At 31.7% G+C, this 17,212-nt stretch overlaps 1 protein-coding gene across 1 annotated transcript in view; it reads left to right on the forward strand.

Moving 5' to 3' along the window:
- EYS (eyes shut homolog) overlaps window positions 1-17,212 on the forward strand; it is a 1,801,461-nt gene that overhangs the window by 536,654 nt on the left and 1,247,595 nt on the right. The window contains exon 10 of the mRNA XM_026455461.1: window positions 5,239-5,360. Within this exon, the coding sequence (XP_026311246.1) occupies window positions 5,239-5,360 (122 nt within the window). The remainder of the gene's footprint in view (window positions 1-5,238; window positions 5,361-17,212) is intronic.

The following is a 17,212-nucleotide window of genomic DNA, read 5'->3' on the forward strand; positions in this document are numbered from 1 at the left end:
AGGCAGTTTAAGCTGTTTTTGTTTTTGTTTTGTTTTGTTTTGTTTTCCTGGTTTGTTCTTCAAGATATGTCCCTCTGTTGTGTTCACTGAAAGCTAGAAGTGTTTCATAAGACTATTAGATATTGCAGGCCCTAAACTCCAACTTTTATCTGCCTTGCACTACTAGACTGCTAATGCTTTACTTTTATGTAATTTCATACTACAAATGCAAGGTTGAAAGGGAAAAAGTGCCTTTATAGAATAGGGCTGACCAAATTTTGGGCTCACTCTCTGTTCTTCTCTTCATGGACCTATCTCCTTGACCAAGCTGAATGCTAGTATTTTCTTTTCATTCAAAGAAGCTGCTGAAAACTCCTGCTACTTCTTTCTGCTTATCTAGGTGCAACTACTTATCTGGCAGCAAATGGACAAATGTCCTGGTTTGAAAAGCAGAGCCCACTATAGTCTTAACTTAGCTTGCTTCTTGCCTCTCTAGATTTAGAAGATCTAGTCAACTTCAGTTGTTCTTGTAACAATTCAACAATTACTATATATATATATATATACACACACACACACACATATATATACACACACACACTATATATATATTACAATTACTATATATATACTATATATATATTTAATTCAGTTTCTACATTTGTTTGTGGTAAACTGATGTTTGGCAGGTTTTTTTTTTTAATTTATCTTTTTGTAGATAGTTGTTGTTAATATAAGTACATTCCCATTTTGTTTTCATTTGCTAAAATAAATTTTTAGAATGTGTATTGAATTTTGTAAAATAATTTTCTGCTCTGAAATGATAAAAGCATTTTCCTTCTCTGAAATATTTTCTTGTGTTGAGGCATATTTCCATTTCTGGAATATTTCCAGCTCAAATTACATAATATATTTTAAATATATTACTGTTTTCGACTATCTAAACTTAGGTTTTTTTGAAGAAAAATTGACTTTTTGATCCTAAAAATATTGGCTAAATTTCTATTTGTTGTTATATGCTTGCCGGAATTTGGTAGCTAGGTTTTGATAGTCTCAAAAAATAATTTGAGTAGTTTTTCCTGTTTTTCTATTCTCCTCACCTATGTGGCATAAGAGAGGAAATAAAGACTTGGGAGTAATTTTGTTTGAGTCTATGTTAGCAAATCTCCCTCCTTTGGTATATTTTTAAATGTTTACTGGTTTAGTATGATTTTCTATTTCATCTTGAATACATTTTCCTCATTTATATTTTCTTATATTTATCCACTTCATGTAAGTCTGTGTTCGTTAATTACATATTGCTGGGTTATCTTGTTCTTCCTCTTTTGTTTTTCCTATTCTGGTTATCTCTTATTATATGGCTTAAATATTTATAAAAATAAGTAATGTATAGATGGATAGGTTTGAGCCAATGGTGGTATTTCTGTCAATTACTCCTTGATGTTGTTAAATCTAGACTGTTTTGCCTAGAGGCAATGCCTGCTACTAATTAATGATAATTATTCGTCGCTAGGCTTAAGAATATTATAGTTATTACTACCTTCAAGGCTTAACTACATTTATGAAGTAGAAATTGTTAGCACTTTACATATGAAGGCACTCGAGGCTTAGAGGACTTGAGTAGGCTACTTGGAAAAATTAAGTTCGTTAGTAGATATCAAAGGCAAAATTATAAGATGATCCTCGAGATTCCCATCTCCTTGTATACATGCCCTGTAAAATCTCCCCTTGGGTGTGAGTGAAACCTGTAAATATGATATTTCTTCCATGATTATATTATATGTAGAAAGAGACTTTATAGTGTAATTAACACCCCCTATAAGTGACTTTTATTTAATTAAACATATGGTTGTCCTAGATGGGCTGCCCTAATTAGATGGGCCTTTAACAAAACAAGAAGTAGCAGCAGAGATTCTCCTGTTCTTAAAAAAACAAACTGGCATGCTGTGAGAGGAGGAGGCCATGTGTCAGGGACCTGCGAATACCTTCTAAACGCTGAGAGTAGTCCTTACCTGGTAGCTAGCAAGAAAAGGAGACCTAAGTCCTAGAGGCAGAATGAAATGAATTCTGCTGCAATCATTGAACTTGGAAGAGAACTGCATTTCCTAGATGAGGTCACATCCCAGTCAATATCTTGATTTCAGTATGGTGAGAACAAAAGCAAATGATTTAGGTAACTGACAGTTGCACACTGACTTATTGAAACTGTGAGACAGTACATTTATGTTGTTTTAAGACACTAAATTTGTAGTAACTTTTTAGGCAGTAAGAGAAAACTAATATACTAGATGTCTAGAGATTTAATAAGCATCAGAGATATTGTTCAAAAATTATCTATCTAACTTCAGAAGTCATGTTCACAATTATGCTATCCATCTTACTTTAGTACATATGTTACTCATAACAAAAATTTAAAATATCTGGCTGTTGATCTGAAAAAGTGAACTACTATATAGTTTATGCAATTACCACCATCAAACTTGACAGCTTTGTCTTTATATTTTTCTCACTGACTGCAGAGTTCAATATGCTAGACCTGTGTTTTTATCATTTTCTGTCTTTCCTGTCTCATGCCTATTTTCAAACGACATAAACTGTTTTATCTAAGTTTGGTGGGAAGAGTAATGCCTAATTTGTAGTGAGAAGTAAAAAAATGATAGGATTCTAATTTAATAAATCATGCAAATCTTTACTCCTTTTGGTAAAAATGTTTTAAGAATATTTTACTCTTCCATCAAAATTGGCTCAAAATGTGCTTCTAAAAATAGTGTTTTACTTTAATATGTGGCTACTGTATTGACCAGTGGAAATTTAAATAACAGTTATTTTAAATTACTTGAATCAATTATTCAATGTTGAATGAGAAACTGCTTTGCAACAAGAATGTCTAAATTCGGGAAAATGCTTCTGAATCAAGTGAGATAGTGATGAATAAAAATCCTCAAACTCTGGGTTATTTTTAGTTGCTGTGCACTTTTGTTCTCTTCATTGTTTACATTTTTTAATTTTAATTTTTAAATTCTATTTTCTTCATTTTATGTTTTCTTTTTGTACATAGTTCATCATATCTGGAGTTCAATGCTATAGTATCATTTAATGATAATGATACCCTGAAGTTGATAATTTTCTACTAATTACCAAGTTATTAAAAATACCAATAGTTATTGGCCTATAAGAAATATATGAATTTACAGAAAAATTTGATTGACTTTTTGACTCACTAAATTTGTTTCAAAATATTATTGAGGCATCAAAATAAAAACCAGCACTGTGTTTATGCTTTTGTCTTTATAGAAATAGTTTATACCCCTTAATATGAGGAATTTGAGAACATAACGAATGGGCGTTTTCCAAAGATTTTATGCATATGCCATTTATACTACTGAGTGGGATGATTTTCTCCTATTCACCACAGTTGATGTTGTGTTGCCTATTGTGGAATTGCTTTCATTTTACATAGCACATTCATCAAACAAAATATAATCATTATATTTAATTTTTATGTAAGTCCTCTTTTAATGTTTACAAAAAAAGAAAAAATAAACCAAACACAACCAGTGAAAACTGTAAATGATACCATACTCCTGGAGGAAGTTAACAATGTAGGGAGCATGGTACGTGAAAAAAAAAAATGCTGCTAAAATCCAGCAAAACTTGAGTACTCTTAAAGAATATTCAGAGTGGAGAATTAGTATATGTGTCAGGAATAAAGCACAACGTTGATAAGGTAGCTCTCATTCTTGTGCTTTTAAGCTAGTTATTAATAACTAGCATGGAAAACCAATTGGCCCTGTTCAACCAAAGCACAGTACTGAGTAGAACTTCTTATACATTTAAACTGTTGTAACTTAAATGCACATGCATGGGGCATGAATTTATTTTTCTTCTGGTTACCATGTTTCACTGTTATGTTTATAAAAAAAAATTGCTGTCCAAATGTAGCAAACTGATACGGGATCATTTTGAATTTTGTTTTGGGTACTAACTTCAGCCTTTACATTATTGGTTTGTTCTTTTTTGTTTATTTAATCAACATTAATTAAACATAGGGTGCTAGATCTGCACAGGATGTTGAGATGTATTAAACTAAGATGTGTTTTGTAATCTCAGGGCTCCTACTCATCACATTGTGCTTATAAGTATATAGACTCCTTAACTCTATCAACAAATGGAGAAACTGGGCTGGCATTATCTAAGACAACTCTGTTCAGTAGAAATTAAATGAGATCTCTCTTTGTGCTTTAACTTTTCTAGTAGCCACTACAAAAAAGTTAAGGAAATAAATGAAATTAATTGAAATCATATGTTTCATTTAACTCTTTATATCAAAATTATTTCCATTTCAACCAAATGTAAATAGTAAAAAGAAAAAAAAAATAGTGAGATACTTGGCATTCCTTATTAATACTAAATTTTCAACATTCAATGTGTATTTTATATTTATAGCACGTCTCAACTGGTACTAGCCATGTTTCAATGTTTTGTAGCCACATGTGGCTGCTCTATTGAAAAGTGCAGATTTAAATAAGTTAACGCTGATTTTATCATTTTTATAATGCTATATCTAGATTCTCTACAGAAACAAGCCCCAAATCTAATTTTTGAAAAGAGCTCTATTCTTCAAAAATATTTTTTCACATAGAAAGTATTTTCACAGAGCAATTTAATGTGTTTCTTTTGTTTGTTTGTTTGCCCAATACTAGGAAAGCAAAATTTTACCTCTAGTATTTTGAATTACATCTTCATAGGGCAATTCTCTGTTTAAGAAAAACACCATGAAAAGTTTTACGATTTTGATTGACCAAAAGTTCTGTTAATTTATTTTAAATATTTATCTGTAACAATAAATCTGTCAAAAGTTTCCTTATAGTTATATTTTTAACTTGTGAGCTGGTTGCTGAGTTATTTAGTTATTTAGTTATACTCCATCATCTACCATCATATTACTAACATGCGATTTTTCTTTTAAAACATTTAACAAAGATAATAATTCTACATTGTGAGCATAATGCTTAAATCTTTAATACCTTCTGCAGAATCTATTGAATTACTAGAAAACTTTATTTAATTAGATACTAAAGAATACTGTTCATACAGTTTTAAAAATGGGGTAAAAGTCATTTGGGGGAGTATTGGCATTCTATAAAACTAAAAAAGTTATAAATTGACAGATATATCAAAATAGCCAGGAGTAATATCTGTATTATAGGCTTAATAGTAAGAAATAGCCTAAAAATATATAATTTAATATTCCCTTAGAGCTACCAGTGTGTGTGCCTATCTGGTTGGGAAAGAAATTTTTGTGAGCAAGAATCCAATGAGTGTAAAATGAATCCTTGCAAGAACAATTCCACCTGTACTGACCTTTACAAAAGCTATCGGTGAGTACGTTTTTAGTTTTCTTCATGAAATTACTTGGAGTGCTCAGTGTCCTTCGGATACATCCAGACATTATTTTCACCTTAGGTACATTTAATTAAAATAACCACCCAGAGATGAAGAGCCATTCACTAACAAGATAGTGTCACAATCATTTGAAATTTGAAAATACTGAAGGCCAGATGTCAACAAAGTATAAACAAATTTTAATTTGAAAATGCAATGTTCTGATATGGTAAATGATACAAATGCATTTACTTCTTCAAAACATGTTTTTGCCATCTTAACATTGTTTTGAACCTTTCCATGCAGTATGAGAACTACCACACTATACCAAGAAAGGAGTGAGTCCACCAAATTAAAACTTCCAATTTTTTACTTAGAGATTATTGTGAGTTTGGATTATTTTAGTAAATTTTTTAATATATTTTATAATATAAACTATACACATATTCCATAATTCAATTGTATTAATTAGTTTTTAGATGATAATTCTGAAGAAACTCTAAATAGAAATTCTGAGTAGGTGTTTATGTCTTATGTCCACCTTCTAATGGATCTGGTTTTTGCTTGTTAAATAAGTTCCTTATAGATTCAGCATATCACACCTTCGTTGGAAGCATAGATTGTGACTATTTTTCCCATTCTGTCAGTTGTCTGTTTACTCTGTTGATAGTTTGCTATGCAGAAGCTCTTTAGTTTAATCTCACTTGTCAATTTTTAGTTTTGTTGCAATTGCTTTTGTAGACTCACTCATAAATTATTTATCAAGGCTGATGTCCAGAATGGTGTTTTCTAGGTTTCCTTCTAGGATTGTTATAGTCATAGGTCTTATATTTATATATTTAATCCATCCTGGGTTACTTTTTTGTATATAGCAAAAGGTAAGGGTACAGTTTCAGTCCTCTGCATATGGATAGCCAACTATTCCAGCACCATTTATTGAATAGGGGGGCCTTTCCTCATTGCTTATTTTTGCTGATTTGTCAAATATTAGATGGCTGTCAGTATGTTGCTTTATTTCTGGGTTTACTATTCTGTTCCACTGATCTATGTGTCCGTTATTGTTGTTGTTTTACTAGTACCTTGCTGCCCTGCTGTTTTTGGTTACTATAGACTTACAGTATAGTTTGAAGTCAGATAACATCATGCCTCTGTCTTTTTTTTTGTTTTCTCTCTCAGATTGCTTTGGTTATTCAACCTCTTTTTTCATTCTACATATATTTTTAGTATATTTTTTCTCTAATTCTGTGAAAAATGACATTTGTAGGTTGATAGGTTAAATCAGTGTGTTGCTTTGGGCATTATGGCCATTTTAATGATATGAATTCTTCCAAGCCATGAACACGGGATATTTTTTCATTTGTTTGTGTCATTACTCATTACGTTTAGCAGTGCTTTGTAGTTCTCTTTGTACAGATCTTTTACATCCTTGGTGAGATGTATTCTTTGGTTTTTGTTTGTTTGTTTGGTTGGTTGATTGGTTTTGGTGTGTGTGCTGTTGTAAATGGGATTGCATATTGTAAATGGATTCTTGATTTGGCTCTTAGCCTGAATGTTATTGGTGCATAGAAATGTTACTGATTGGTACACAATAATTTTGTATCCTGAAACTTTACCAATTTTTTTAAATCAGTTCCAGGATCGTTTTGGTGGAGTCCTCAGCATCTTCTAGGTGTAGAATCATATCATCAGTAACGAGAGATAATTTGACTTCTTTTATTCCTTTTTGGATACCTTTTAGTTATTTCTCTTGCCTGATAGCTCTGGCTCAGACTTCTGGTACTGTGTTGAATAGGAGTTGTGAGTCTGGGCTTGTTTCAGTCCTCCAGGGTAATGCTTGTAGACTTTGCCCATTCAGTATGATGTTGGCTGTGGATTTACTATAGATGACTCTTATTATTTTGAGATATGTTTCTTAGATGCCTAGTCTATTTAGGATTTTTAACATGATGTATTTTGTAGAAGAATTTTCTACTTCTATTGGGATCGTCATGTGTTTTTTGTTTTTAATTCTGTTTATGGGGTGAATCACATTTATTGATTTGTGTATATTGAAGCAATTGCATCACAGGAATGAAGCTTAGTTGAAGAATTAACTTTTTGATGTGCTGCCATATTTATTTTCCTAGTATTTTGTTGAGGAGTTTTACATCTAGGGTCATAAGGTGTTTTTGTGTTGTATCTTTGCCAGGTTATGGTATCTGGATAATACTGGCTTCATAGAGTGAGTTAGGGAAGAGTTCCTTCTACTTTATTTTTTAATTTTTTATTTTGGAATAGTTACAGTAGAATGGGTACCAGCTTTTCTTTTTACATCTGGTGAAATTTGGCATGAATCCATCTGGTCTGGGGCTTATTTTGTTGGTAGGTTGTTTTTATTAAATTACTAATTCAATTTCAAAACTTGGTATTTTCAGGATTTCAATTTTTTTCTCATTCAATCTTGGGAGGTTGTGTGTTACCAGGTATTTATCCATTTCTTTTAGATTTTCTAGTTTATGTGTATGCAAGTGTTCATAAGGGTCTCTCAGAATCATTCTACATATGTGGGATCAGTTGTAATGTCATCTTTGTCATCTGTGATTATACTTATTTGGATCTTCTGTCATTTTTTTCTTTATGTAGACATAAAGAAATTAATGTAGACAATGGTTTATCAATCTTGTTTATGCTTTCAAAAAAAAAACAACTTTTGGTTAAATTTATTCTTTCCCTGGATTTTGGGGTCTTAATTTTGTTCATTTCTGCTCTGATTTTGGTTATTTTCTTTTGCTAGGTTTGGAATTAGTTTGCTCTTATGTTTCTGGTTTTCCAAGTATGATATTAGATCATTAGTTTGAGATCTTTCTGACATTTTGAGATTTAACAAAGGCCCCATAAACATATGAAAAAAAAAAAGCATTCAACATCACTAATCAGAGAAATCCAAATCAAAACCACAATGAGAAAACATCTCACACAAACCAGCATTGCTATTATTAAAAAATTTAAAAACCAACAGATGCTGGTAAGGCATTAGAGAAAAGAGAAAGTTTAAACACTGCTGTTGGGAATACAAATTAGTTCAGCTACTGTAGAGAACAATAAAAAAAAAAAAATGCTGAGTAGCTATTGCTATTATTCCAAAAGCTTAATAACCAAATATATATTTATAATTTTTTTTGAGGCGGAGTCTCATTCTGTTTCCCAGGCTGGAGTGCAGTGGCATGATCTTGGCTCACTGCAACCTCCATTTCCTGGGTTCAAGTGAATCTCCTGCCTCAGCATCCTGAGTAGCTGGGATTACAGGTGCCTGCCACCATGCCTGGCTAATTTTTGTATATTTGTAGTAGAGATAAGGTTTCACCATGTTAGCCAGGCTAATCAACTTTCTATCTCTGGGATTTGTCTGTTTTGGACATTTCATATAAATGGAATCATGCAATATATGTTTTTTTGTGACTGCTTTATTTCGTTTAGCATGATGTTTTCAAGATTTATGTCATAGCAGGTATAAGGGCTTTGTTTCTTTTTTATGGCCAGATAACATTACAAGTACTTATATTAGCCATGACAGGCGGTTGTTTTGTTAGTCTTTTGTTTTGGGTGATGTTCCTTGTTTTGTCTCTAATTAATATGAGTAATTAACATTACATCATAAAGTTACAGCAAATTTATTTTTCAGCTGATAAACATGTTGATTATTATAACTTTTTTTGTCTATTATGAATAATGCTGCTATAAACATGTATAATATATATCCAGACATATATTTTCAATTCTTTTGCATATAAAACTAGGAGTAGAATTGCTGGATCATAGAGTAACTCTATGCTTAACTTTTAGAGGAACTTCCAAACTCTTTTCCAAAGTGAATGTACTATTTTTCAGAACCACCAGCAGTGTATGAGAATGTCAACTTCTCCACATCTTGTCAATATTTGTTGATGTTTGTCTTTTTAACCCTTCTAGTGGGTGTGAAGTGGTATTTCAATGCACATTTGATTTTCATCTCCCTAAGGACTAATAATACTGCTCACCTTAACCTGTGCTTTCTGATCTCGTGTATCTCTTTTTGGGAGAATAACTCCTCATATCATCTGCCCATTTGGGAATGGAGTTATGTACCTTTTATTTTAGTTGTAAGACATTTTATGTGTTTTGGATACCATTCCCTTATCAAATATGATTTGAAAATATTTTCTTCCATTATGTGAGTTATCTTTTTCTTCATAGTGTCCTTTGAGGCACAAACAATTTTAATATTGAGGACAACCAATTGACTCATTTTCTTTTGTCACTTTTGCTTTTCATATCATAGCTAAGAAATTGTTATCTAACTCAGGATTACAATAATTTTATTCCTTAATTTCTTCTATAAACTTTATATTTTTAGGTCTTATATTGAGATATAATCAATTTTGTGTTAGTTAATTTATATGTGTGGGGTGTAAGGTAAGGGTCCAGCCTCATTCTTCTACACAGGAATATCCATTTGTCTCAGGATAATTTCTTAAAAATACTATTCTTTCCATATTAAATTATCTTGGTACTTTTATTTAAAACCAATTAGACAAACGTGTAAGGATTTCTAGACACTATATTCTATTTATCTTTATTCTAATACCACACCCTCTTATTGTAGCCTTTAGTAGGTTTGAAGTCAGGAAGTATGAATCCAACTTATTTTTTTGTTTTAACATTGTTTTGCTAAACTGGGCTCCTTGTACTTCCATATGAATTTTAGTATCAGTTTGTTACTTTCTGAAGAAAATGGCAGCCATAACTTTAATAGGGATTTTGCTGAATCTTCTTTAATTTCTTTCAATAATATTTTATAGTTTTCAATGTATACTTGTACCTCTTAGAATCTATTCTTAAGAATTTGAATCTTTTTATGTTATTAGAAATGGAATTGTCTTAATGCCATTTTCAGATTGTTCTTTGCTAGTGTGTAGAAACACCACTGATTTTTGTATATTGATCATGTATTTTTCAACATTAGTAAACTTATTTATTAGTTATAATAATTTTTGGTCGATTCCTTAGGATTTTTAATATCTGATAATGGAGATAATTTTGCTCCTACCTTTCCAATATCGATATTTTTTTCCTGTTCTCTGTTTAATTATCCCAACAACTTCCAGTACAATGTTGAATAGAAGTGACAGACTGAATATCCTTGTCTTTTTCCTGATCTTAAAAGAAAATCAAGCCGTCTTTCATCAAAAAGTATGATGTTAGCTGTAGATTTTTCATAGGACACTTTACCAGATTTTGTACATTCCCTTCTGTTTCTGGTTTGTTGAGTGTTTTGTTTGTTTTTTATAAAAAAAAGTGTTGAATGTTTTCAAATGCTATCAATGAAGCTATTTATATGTGTAATTTGTGTTATATTCTATTAATATGGTGTATTGCATTCAGTGATTTTCTAATTTAAAATCAACCTTGCAGAACTAATATATATCCCAATTGGTCATAATGCATATTTCTTTGGATATGTTGCTGAATTCCATTTGCTAGTACTTGATGAAGGAATTTAGGGTCTGTATTCATAAGGCATATTGATCTGTATTTTTCATTTTTTGTCATATCTTTGACTGGATTTGGTATCTGGGTAATATTAGCCACATAGAACATGTTAAGAATTTTCCCCTTCTCTTTTGGAACAGTTGCAGGATTGGTGTTCATTATTCTGTAAACATTTGGTAGAATTTACTGGTAGAGCGACCTACTCATGCTTACTTTGTGGAACACATTTTTATTACTAAATCAATCTCTTTGCTTATTGTAAGTTTATTGATACGCTATACGTTTTTTGGGTTACTTTCGGTGGTTTTGCCTTTCTACAAAGTTATCTATTTCATTTAGGTTTTATAATTGGTTAGCATGTAATTGTTTAGTGTTCTCTTTGAATCCTTTTTTTATTTTTGGAAGAGTGTAGTATTTTCTCCTCTTTCGTTGCTGATTCTCGTAATGTGGGTCTTCTCTATTTTTTTCTTGATCAGTATAGTTAATAGTTTTTCAATTTCTGAAAGTGCCAGCTTTAGAATTCATTGTTTTATTCTATTGCTTTTTTATTCTCTGCTTTATTAATTTATGCTTTAATTTTCATTATGTCCTCCTTCCTCTTGCTATGAATTTAGTTTTCACTCTTGAATATAAAGTGTGTCTATTACAAATACCATATAGTTGAACAATTGTTTCATTAAACACATTCTGCCATTATTTGTCTTTTGATTGGAATGTTTACTTAATTTACATTTATTTTAATTACTGATAAGGTAGAGTTTACTTCTACTATTTCGCCATTTGTTTTCTATATGTCTTTTTCTGTTTTGCTCCTGCATTCCTCCATTATTGCCTTACTTTGTGTAAAGTAGATATTTTTCTGATATACCACTTTAATACCTTTGTTACATTTATTGTATTTTTTTAAATTAATGGTTGCCCTATAGATTACAAGTAACCTCTTAAGATAAAGCAATTGCATAGCATTAATAGCAACTTAATTTTAATAATGTGCAAAAATATTGCTCCACCATTGCCCCCTTTTTTTCTACTCCCTTATTTTTTTATTGTGATACAAATTATACATTATAAGCCCATCAATAAACTGTTATATTTATGGCTTTGTGCTCCATCTTTTAAATTATATAGAAAGAGAAAAGAGTTATGAACAAAGCATATTTATACTGGTTTTAATATTTACTAATATAGTTAGCATTACTGGATCTCATTATTTTTATGTGTGAATAATTAAGATTCTATAGTTTATTTTCATTTTAGCTTAAAGGACTATCATTACTATTCTTTATATGTTAGTCTGCTAGTTATGAATTCTCCCAGTTCTTATTTGTCTGAAAATGTCTTAATTTCTGCTTTAATTTAGAAGGTAGCATTGTGGGATATAGAATTCATGGTTGATAGTATTTTTTTCTTTTAGCACTTCAAATATGTCATCCTGCTGCTGTCTCGTCTACATGGTAGTTTCTGATGGCAAATCAATTGTTGTTCTTATGAGGATCTTTGTATGTAATAAATCACTTTTTTTCTCGATGCTATCATTATTATCTCTTTATGTTTGACAGTTTGACTATCATGATTAACTTTCGATTTCTTTGAATTTTTTCTACTTTGAGTTTGATGAGATTCATGGATGTGTAGATCAACATTTTTTCATAAAATTCAGAGAGTTTAGGCCATTATTTTTTCAAAGCATTTATCCCTTTTCCTTTTGGAACTCTCATATATGAGTAGATCTCTGAGGATCTATGCATTTATTTTTTTCTGATGATCCTCCGAAACAATTATCTTAATAAACTTATCTTTATGTTCACTGCTTCTTTCTTCTGCCAAATTAAGTCTCTTGTTGTGCTCAATTAGTAATTATTTTATTTTTTCCAATAACTTTTTTAAAAAATATACATTAAGTTCTGGGATACATGTGCAGAATGTGCAGGTTTTTTACATAGGTCTACACGTGCCATACACATGCCATGGTGGGTTACTGCACCCATCAACCCAACAGGCCCTGGTGTGTGATGTTGCCCTCCCTGTGTGCTCATTGTTCAACTCCCAATTATGAGTACGACATACAGTGTTTGGTTTTCTGTTCCTGTGTTGGGTTGCTGAGAATTATGGTTTCCGTGTTCATCCATGTCCCTGCAAAAGATATAAACTCATTCCTTTTTTATGGCTGCAGAGTATGTCATGCTGTATATGTGCCACATTTTCCTTATCCAGTCTATCATTGATGGGCATTTGGATTGGTTCCAAGTCTTTGCTTTGTGAACAGTGCTGCAATTATTATATGTGTGCATGTGTCTTTATAGTAGAAAGTTTTTTTTTTTTTTTTTGAGACAGAGTCTTGCTCTGTCACCCAGGCTGGAGTGCAGTGGCCGGATCTCAGCTCACTGCAAGCTCCTCCTCTCGGGTTCATGCCATTCTCCTGCCTCAGCCTCCCAAGTAGCTGGGACTACAGGCGCCCGCCACCTCGCCCGGCTAGTTTTTTGTATTTTTTAGTAAAGACGGGGTTTCATCGTGTTCGCCAGGATGGTCTCGATCTCCTGACCTCGTGATCCGCCCGACTCGGCCTACCAAAGTGCTGGGATTACAGGCTTGAGCCACCGTGCCCGGCTGAAAGTTTTATAATCCTTCAGGTATATACCCAGTAATGGGATTGCTGGCTCAAATGGTATTTCTAGTTCTAGATACTTGAGGAATTGCCACACTGTCTTCCACAGTGGTGGAACTAATTTACACTCCCACCAACAGTGTAAAAGCATTCCTATTTCTCCACATGCTCTTCAGCATCTGTTGTTTCCTGACTTTATAATGATCGCCATTCTAACTGGCGTGAAATTGTATCTTATTGTGGTTTTGATTTGCATTTCTCTAATGACCGGTAATGATGAGCTTTCTTTCATATGTTTGTTGGCCACATAAATGCCTTCTTTTGAGAAGTGTCTGTTCATATCCTTCACCACTTTTGATGAAGTTGTTCATTTTTCCCTTATACATTTGTTTTTCAGTTTTTATAATTTTCAACTTTAAAAAAATTTTAATAATTTCTTCCTTTATTTTTATTATTGATTTGGTAAGACATCAATCTCCTACTTTCCTTAATTGATTGTATATAGTTTCTATTTCTCTTTGAACAAGTTTACCATAGATGACTTAATATATTTGTCAAGTAAATCCAGTATTCAGGTGTCCTCAAAGGCAGTTTCTATTTACTAGTTTTATTTCTGTGCATGGCCCATACTTTTATTTCTTTGTGTGACTTATAATATTTTCTGGTAACTTGACATGTTAAATAGTATAACTTGGTACATCTGGAAATCAAATCCTGCTCTTTCCTAGCAGTTACTGTTTTTGATTTTGTTGTTTCTACTATTTGTCTAGTGTTTGTTCTTTGCCATGTGTGGCCATTGAAGTCTCTGCTTGATTAACTTAGTGTTCAGCTAAAATGAATAATTTGACAGAGATTTTTCTTAAATTTTTGGAACCAAAACATCTTCTAACCTTTCCTGAAGGACTCTGTGTGTATGTTGAGACATGTCTTCCAGGCAGTTTACAACTGTACTTTATTCTTTACTTTCTGCTTGTATAGAGCCTCAAGGTTAGTCAGAGATCAGAGATTAGGGCTGTTTATATATTTCTTAGGCCTGTGTATACACTTGCATGCTGTGATGTTTTCTAGTTTTCCAGGATTTTTTCTAGCTTTCAAAGACTTCTAGGTACATCTAATTCCCGAGTTATTAAATCTTGAATTATATTGGTCAACCTAGAGTTGCCCTCAACTGGAATTATTGTCTCAAACACTGATATGAAGCAATTGCCACTGATTATTTTTAACAAATTCTCTAGATACATGGTTTTTTATAAGAGTGAATTTTTAGTCAGGTCAAATAAAGTCAGTCTCTGAGAATGGAGCTTTTCAGAGTGCTGTCAAACCAATGAAATAGTGACATTCCTTGGGAAGAGTCTTTTGAATCAGATTCATACTTTTACTGTCCCCTCCACTGGCTATTAGGTTGCTGGTTTCTCAGCTACCCTAATTGCAGTGATGTTGGATTTCAAGTCCATTAAAGAGCTGGGGAGAGAGGGATGGTTGTTTACAACCACAAAGTTAATTAGGTTTATGAGATTCAATCATTTTTCTTGAATAAACATGGAGATTGTTTCAAGCCTTTAGTTCATTTGCATAGTTCTGAAACAGCTTATTTCAACTATATTTATCAATGTACAGCTTTCTTTTATGGAAGAGTGTATTTTTGACTAGTTCTTCTTCTGCTATTACAGAAATGATTCTATCAGGTTATATTTTATATTTATATTATTGGGGAAAGGGAGAATAAATATGGGTTCTACAATCACAGTGTCTGCAGTGTCTGCATATTAAGTTTGATTCTATCTCTAAAGGTTGATGTGAATTGGGATAAGTAAGTTTACATTATATTTGCAAGCTTCCAGTTTCCTTAGCTAGAAAGTAGAATCAACAATAATAATGTCTCACAGATTTATGGTGATAAATAATATTCTGTCCACAAGGTTTTAGTTAACATTTTGATATATAGTTCACTCTAAATATCATAGTTTTTGTTATTTAAAACATTTATCTTGTTTTCAAAAATATATGCATAGATAAGATTAGTGTGGCATTTTATAAATGATGAATCTTTTAAATCATATAGATATCAACTAATTCAATTTTATATATCTATATGCACAATAAATAACACTTAAAAGAGATTACTTTAATCATCCCTTTATAATTTTGAAAAATTTTATTTGATTAAGGATTAAGGTTCTCTGTAGCTTTCCCACAAATTTCCACTGATTAAAAATTTAAGGAGTCTCAGTAAAGGATACATGAATAGCCTATTTAATTTTGTGAAGAGTTATTCTAATGAAATATTATAAAAATTGTAAAGAAGAGTCTTAAATTTTATGCCATTTGAAGAAAATTATATACCAAAATGAACACTTAAAATTATGTGTTTTAATAGATCAAATTAGAATTGCATTTCATGGCCATATACTTATATTCTTTGAGAAAAAAATTCGATAAATGAACGTTTGATGAAATATCAAATCTATTTAGGTGATTTGTGTGTCCTAAGTTACTGAACTACTTACATGTGCTCATGTCTCTAAACAACTGGAGTTAACATAGTTTAGTGTTTACACAGTTTCAAGACATTAAAAAGCAAATTGGGCTAGGGATATAATTTGAATGCTGACTGCAACCTGCCTTCTGCTATTCCTGGCACAGTTTAAAATTTAACTGCCTTCTTTATTTCTGATTTTTCTTCCCCCAAAGCAGAGTCAACAGCTTTAGCTACAGATGGGGCTCTGTATGGCCGTTATTGGACCCAGATGCCACACTCTGGAGCATGTTTTGCCAACAGCATCTGGCTCTTTGCTGCCTGTGCAGTTGGCATTTGTGTTGATGCTTTGGCCTGCTTTTCTTATGGACGCTACAAAGCTGACTTTCAGACAACATGAAGGTTTGCTCCCAGTTGACTGTAAGAATTTTCTTTCTTAGTTTATATTTTAGAAGTATTTAAATAGATACTTTATCTCATGAAGCACTATGCATTAAAATTTTCATGTCTCTTATAAAAATATGTTTAAAATTTGTAATGGGTATAATAACTGAAAAAGTCTGACATTTATTAAGTCAAATCTTATGTTGGTTTTTGTGTATTTTAACACATCAAATAAAAACTATGAAAACTTTAGTGTGTCGTGTGTTACCAGAGATTTTATTTTGCTTTTTTTTTTTTTTAACCTTATTTATGCATAGAAGTCTTAAGTGCTAATATAAAAGCAAAGCCATGACAAAATTTTAGTTCAGGCAACAACAATCTGTGGTACAGTATCTATCTTTAAGAGTTCAAAGATTTTTCCTTCACAAAAGCCAGAGGTTTGAACAAAATATGTGTGGGTGGGTAGATCACTCATCCCCTTACGGTACAGCTACACTGTAGTTTGCAGAGATAACAGATACAGGGAATTTTTAATATTTTATAATCATAATCTATTACTTGGGGAATTAATTATATATGCCTCTTTATATATGTATGCAAGTATATTTGTAGAATAAATTACTGTAAGTGTAACTGCTGGATCAAAGTGGTCTACATTCAATATTTGAGTAGTTTTTATCAAATTATCTTTTGGACAGATTCAATAAATACACACAAGTAATTAAAGCAATTATCTATAGCAGACACTTACAGTTTGTATCATTTTGTTCTTGGGTAAATCTCTTAGTCAGATTTTATTTTATATATGAAAGAACTAAAACTTAGATATTTTCAGGAACTTATGCAGAAATCATAGTGTTAAAAAGTAGTAAATC

Source organism: Piliocolobus tephrosceles, chromosome 5, assembly GCF_002776525.5.
Source record: "Piliocolobus tephrosceles isolate RC106 chromosome 5, ASM277652v3, whole genome shotgun sequence".
Lineage (NCBI taxonomy): Eukaryota > Metazoa > Chordata > Mammalia > Primates > Cercopithecidae > Piliocolobus > Piliocolobus tephrosceles.